This window comes from Sapajus apella, unplaced genomic scaffold, assembly GCF_009761245.1.
Source record: "Sapajus apella isolate SASKATOON/1434 unplaced genomic scaffold, GSC_monkey_1.0 scaffold4, whole genome shotgun sequence".
Taxonomy (NCBI): Eukaryota; Metazoa; Chordata; class Mammalia; order Primates; family Cebidae; genus Sapajus; species Sapajus apella.
Window position 1 is genome coordinate 1,038,958 of NW_022436944.1, and position 6,449 is coordinate 1,045,406.

The 6,449-nt window shown below is 44.7% G+C and overlaps 1 protein-coding gene across 2 annotated transcripts in view; it reads left to right on the forward strand.

Moving 5' to 3' along the window:
- Positions 1-6,449, forward strand: part of LRRC31 (leucine rich repeat containing 31) — a 31,050-nt gene that overhangs the window by 19,235 nt on the left and 5,366 nt on the right. For both annotated transcript variants that reach the window (XM_032260870.1, XM_032260879.1), the window contains one exon: positions 2,933-3,100. In XM_032260870.1, coding sequence (XP_032116761.1) covers positions 2,933-3,100 — 168 coding nt within the window. The remainder of the gene's footprint in view (positions 1-2,932; positions 3,101-6,449) is intronic.

Sequence of the window (6,449 nt, forward strand, 5' to 3'; positions counted from 1 at the left end):
AAAAAAAAAAAAAAAAAAAAAAAAAGATTTGGCACTTAGGGAAAATTTTGAATTTATGTTGCTGTTTAGAAATAAATCTCGGCCAGGCGTGGTGGTTCATGCCTGTAATCCCAGCTACTCAGGAGGCTGAGGCAGGAGAATAGTTTGAACTCAGGAGGTGGAAGTTGCAGTGAGCCGAGATTGCACCACTGCATTCCAGCCTGGGTGACAGAGTGAGACTCTGTCTTAAAAAAAATAATAAATAGCCAGGTGCGGTGGCTCACACCTGTAATCCCAGCACTTTGGGAGGCCGAGGAGGGTGGATCACGAGGTCACGAGATCAAGACCATCCTGGTCAACATGGTGAAACCCCGTCTGTACTAAAAATACAAAAAATTAGCTGGGCATGGTGGCGCATGCCTGTAATCCCAGCTACTCAGGAGGCTGAGGCAGGAGAATTGCCTAAACCCAGGAGACAGAGGTTGCGGTGAGCCGAGATCGCGCCATTGCACTCCAGCCTGGGTAACAAGAGCGAAACTCTGTCTCTAAATAAATAAATAAATAAATAAATCTTTTAGTGTCACAAAGTTGATTGATTACCAACAGGTTACATATCTGTAACCAAATGCCAACACAAAGCTTATTAAGGCTCTCCGAATAACAAGTGATGTGAAGCCACTCAGATACAAGCAAAGTTACAGAAAAAGAGTCAGTGGGGTGGTACGTGATGGCTACACACTATAGCTTTAGGAAGCTACCCTTATTTTCCTACTGCAAACACAGTTCTGTAATTACAACATGTAATATAGAAATGCAATTTCCCATAACAAACAGAGCAAGCATAGCCTTGAGATTAAGGGTTTTATCCCATCTGTGGCCACAGTAAGCCTTCAGTGTACATCCAGATTCTGACCATGGCTCACCATCTAGACTTCTACTACCCTGGTCCAGGTCACAGTTGTCTCATGCTTAGATTATTACGAGAGTCTCCCTGTCCTCTCTCACTCTGACTTCATTCACTCTCCTCCCTTCCCCCTCACTGACTCTACCACGGTCACTGCCCTTGCTGATTCTCAGACATGCCAGCCTGCTCTGGCCTTGGGCCCATGCTCTCTCTCCAGGTCATGGGCAATTCCAGGCTAGAGGTGTCTCATTTAGTATCTCCCCACTGCTGAAGCACAGGCACCTGTACATGGTGGCACCAAGTAAGTGCATCTTCAATATGTGAATGAATGAATGAGGTCACAGTGAGAATAAAAATACGTTTTTGGTTGTTTATAGCACAATTTCGGGAGGTAGACAGCAAAATAGGTTTCTGGGTCTAACGTCTATCTTTTTAAACCTGCTAAAGTATCTCTCAGACTCTTATCTCTCAATTTGGGAAAATGAGAAGAGTTCAAGGCTTTCATGAAGATTTTAAAGTGACAAAATAATCCCTTTTTGAGCTCTGCATGGAGCCTTATGGGTTCTTACCATCCCCTTTACTTATCATAGCCCGAGCTTCATACCTAGGAAGACATTCATGAGTTATCAGTCCACCAGATTCCCTTGGTACAACTAAATAACATGAATACCACATCTCATTTTGTTATTCAGTGCTGGAGGACCTCAATCGTTCCCATTGGTATGACAGAGGACTAAGCTTCCCTTACCTGGGTCTTAGGTTCACAGCCACCGACATGGGTGAAAGGCCCTGGGAAACTAAGAATTATTCGATAACTGTAATGAATTGCATTGTTTTCCTTCTGCTTAATTTTGAAAAGATTGAAATGAAAATACATCCTGCTTTATGCTTTATGATGCTAAATAACTGAACATTGCTTTATCTGATCATTGTAAATTGCTCCAAAGAAATGGAAGTACAGATCCTTTAAGCAATAGCTACGGATGAATCCTCTAATGGTGTGGGGCATCGTGACAGGGGCTGTGGAAAATCCCAGCCATCAAGGAGCTTTGGTATAGCAGTGACAGGAATAAACCAATACATATCCAAACTCCATGGCGAAATACAGAGTGCTGAGGGGTTAGAAGAGGGAGAAATAGTTATGCCTGTTGACTTGACAAGTGCCCACCTGCCTTCCCTGCCTTTCCCCTTTCTCTCCCCTCATCTCTCTTCCTCCTCCCAGAGACGTTTGTACCTCTGATGTTCCAGTAGTTCTCCATTCTGGGAGTGAGGTAGTTCCTATACACACAGAGCTTGCCTTTAGTGAGAGAAGACAGAAAACAAATATATCAACAAGAAAATATCACATAATGGTGGGTGCTGTGATAGTGACCAAGGGGTTACTTTGGTGTGGGTGGGCCTGCAAGGCTTCGAGGAGGTAAGCCAGCCTTGTAGAGATCAGCGTACTGCATTTTCTGCCTTGATAAGAGCTGGGGCTAAGGCAGGAAAAGTAGCCAAAAGATCGTGAACAAGAGGTAACTCCTAACCAAGCCCCTCAGGACAATTTACTAGAGTGCTGTTACCAATAGGTGTCTGTGCTGATTGCTTGTTTTCACTGCCTTACTGGTACTTACATTCTGAGAAAAGAATTATAATTTCAAACATTAATCGAGCAGTTAGTATGTGCCAGGCACTTGATCTTCACCAAGTCATTTTACCTTTCCAATGACCATGTGAATTAGAGAAGGCTAAGAGTAGCAGAGTTAAGAAGGCTGAGGTTCAGAGAGGCTCATTAACTTGTCCAAAATCACACAGTTCTTTAGCAGCAGATCTAAGATCTAGTTCTCTGTCTCCACAGCCTTTGCTCTTCTAGCCTGGAAAGGAGCTTGGAAGTTGGAAAGCCCACACAGAATGCTGGGAAGATGGCTGGATTGGGATGTGTAAGGGAGGGAGGACGGGATTGGGGAGAGCTGTATTGACTGACAAACTAGACAGACTGTGGGAACCCAACACCCAGAAGACTCTCTGTGAGATGGTGCCTAAAACATGTCACTGTCGATATTTTAACAGCCCAGGTCATTCCTCTACTCTCAAATCTTCAAGAATTGGATTTATCAGCCAACAAAAAGATGGGCAATTCTTCTGAAAACTTACTCAGCAGGCTCCGATTTTTACCAGCATTGAAGTCATTAGTCATCAACAACTGTGCTTTGGAGAGTGAGACTTTTATAGCTCTTGGTAAGAGATTTACCAGATCCCTGCAGGAACCATGCATGTGAGAAGGAGACCTCTTTTTTCTCTGTGTTTCATTCTGAGGCTCAGCCAAAGTTGTGAAGTACTAATTTGTCTTCTTTTCGGGACATACTTCTTAAAAATGACCTTCTGAAAGTCTACAAAAATGATTCTGGTATAGTCAGCGTTTTTGTTGTGTTTTGAGACAGTATCACCCAAGCTGGAGTGCAGTGGCGTGATCTTGGGTCACTGCAACCTCTGCTTCCCAGGTCTAAACGATTCTCCTACCTCAGCCTCCCCAGTAGCTGGGATTACAGGCGCATGTCACCATGCCTGGCTAATTTTTGTATTTTTAGTAGAGATGGGATTTCACCATGTTGTCCAGTCGGGTCTCAAACTCCTGACTTTAAGTGACGCACCCTCCTGGGCCTCCCACGGTGCTGGGGTTGTAGGTGTGAGCCACCACGCCTGCCCATGGTATGTGCAGATTTAACATTTAAAATTTAAAGTGTGTATAACCAACCTGGGTCATCCAGATCCATGGTAACTTGTAATTTTGCGGAGGTGTCAGTATGAGTTGGGATTGCTGGGGATCCGATGGGAAAGTGAGGCATTTACTTGAGTATGAGGCTAGCTGACTGCCAAGCAGTCACTCCGCACAGGATTTATGTGCTCCCTCGGGAATCTGGGTATGCCTAAGGTCACAGATATGTCCCAACCTACGTCAGGGACCTACTGAATCTGAAAGTTCTGCCCATTTGGTGACAACTGCAGTGTCAGCAAGTAAAGAGGGGTGGTGTTGGAGACCCTGGCACTGTGTATACAAACTGCTGGTTCCCTGGGTGATCGATTTGGAAAAGTGCTACCAAGTCTCTTTGTTTCAAAATATCTTCCTTTACTTGCTGACATTGCACTTGTCACCAAATGGGCAGAACGTAACAACTGACATTTATTGAGGATATCCTGCGTGCCAGCCCCCTTTCCAAGTGCTTTACATGCATTACCCAATTTAATTCTTACAACTATATAAGACATGCGCCGTTGTTCCACTTTATATTTTGCAGACAAGGAAACTGAAACACAGAGATGTTAAGTACATGAGATAACCCAAGGTCATAAGAGCCAGAGCCAGGATTTGATTTCAGGCAGTCTCGTTCCAGATGTTTTAGAACCAGAAAATGTACCAAACTCTTCCCCACAGAATAACCGTAATCAGTTTTAGGAAGCTCACAGGCAGCCCTTCAAGCATACATATAGACTGTCTACAGGTGGGTCCACGGATCCTAAAACAGCAGGGCTAAAGGCTACATATCCTGGGACTTTTCCCCATCCACACATGTGGATAATGAGATGAATGATGCTGAGGGAGCCCTGGGAGCAGGGCATGGTGAGGACAAAGTCTATAGGAGCTGAACAAAAAAAATGGGCTGAACAAAATTCTCAGGCTGAAAAAGAGGGCGAGGATGCCCTAAATAAGGCCAGGCATGGTGGCTCACGCCTGTAATCCCAACACTTTGGGAGGCCAAGGCAGGTGGATCCCCTGAAGTCAAGAGCTTGAGACCAGCCTGGCCAACATGGTGAAACCCTGTTTTAAAAAAAAAAAAAAAAAAAAAAAGAATACCCTATATACAGAGTTCTTCAAATCTGGGGGTAAATAAAATAGTATGCATTCATTTTTATTAATATATAATAATAAATAGCTACTCATTTGTATTAATTGAATGCATTTATTTCATTAATAATAGCCCTTGTCTGGTTGACAGTACAATTCATTTTTAAGGAAGTGCCAACTGATAAAAAACACTTGTGAGAGGGTGAGAGAGAAGGACTCCATTTTCAGCATTATCCAGGAAGCACCCAAATCCAACAACTCCAGTCATGTGTATGGGTGCAAAAAAGAGTTAACATAGCAGGGTTGACACTGCTATCTGCTGTCAACCAGAAAGGCTGGCCCTTAGCTAATGGCCCAGAACTTGGAATTTGGGGGTGTTCATACCATTTCCTAAGAGACAAGAGTAGTTTACTATGCCTAACTTCTTTGCACGAACAACATGGTTTCTGTTGAACGTGAGCTTTTCTTTTGTGAGCATGGAATTTTGGTATATGCTGAGCAGAGGGTACCTAGATGACTGACCCCCAGTAAAGAACTCTGAACTTGGGGGCCGGGCGCGGTGGCTCATGCCTATAATCCCAGCACTTTGGGAGGCCAAGGTGGGTGGATCACGAGGTCGAGAGATCGAGACCATCCTGGTCAACAAGGTGAAACCCCGTCTCTACTAAAAATACAAAAAAAATTAGCTGGGCATGGTGGTGTGAGCCTGTAGTCCCAGCTACTCAGGAGGCTGAGGTAGGAGAATTGCTTGAACTCAGAAGGCAGAGGTTGGGGTGAGCCGAGATCGTGCCATTGCACTCCAGCCTGGGTAACAAGAGCGAAACTCCATCTCCAAAAAAAAAGAAAAGAAAAAAGAACTCTGAACTTGGGCCAGAGGCAGTGTGTCACACCTGTAATCCCAGTACTTTGGGAGGGTCTTGCTCTGCTGCCCAGGCTGCAGTGCAGTGGTACTATCATGGCTCACTGTAGCCTCGACCTCCTGGGCTCAAGTGATCATGCCATCTCAGCCACCTCAGCCTCTCCAGTAGCTGGGTCTGCAGGAATGTGCCACCACACCTGGCTAATTTTTGCACTTTTGGTAGAGATGGAGTTTTACCATGTTGCAAAGGCTGGGAAAACATTTTTTTAAGGAATTAATGGTCATTAGAAGGCACAGGTCTTCCTAGCTGCACAATCAATGAATCATGATCAACTAGGTATTACACTAAATTATATCATCTGACATAAATCTACAATTCAATTTGAATTAAATAAATGAAATAAATATATATTTCCCTACATCACTTTTAGAAGAAAAAGTTCCATTTCTCCTTAATGTAGATCTCTGTACTATGAGTAAGGGATAGTCTTTTTTTTTTTGGAGACGGAGCTTCGCTCTTGTTACCCAGGCTGGAGTGCAATGGCGCGATCTCGGCTCACCGCAACCTCCGCCTCCTGGGTTCAGGCAATTCTCCTGCCTCAGCCTCCCAAGTAGCTGGGATTACAGGCACGCGCCACCATGCCCAGCTAATTTTTTGTATTTTTAGTAGAGACGGGGTTTCACCGTGTTGACCAGGATGGTCTCGATCTCTTGACCTTGTGATCCACCCGCCTCGGCCTCCCAAAGTGCTGGGATTACAGGCGTGAGCCACCGCGCCCAACCAGGGATATTCTTACTAGATATTATAAAAGAATATAGGCCGGGCGCGGTGGCTCATGCCTGTAATCCCAGCACTTTGGGAGGCCGAGGCCAGGGATATTCTT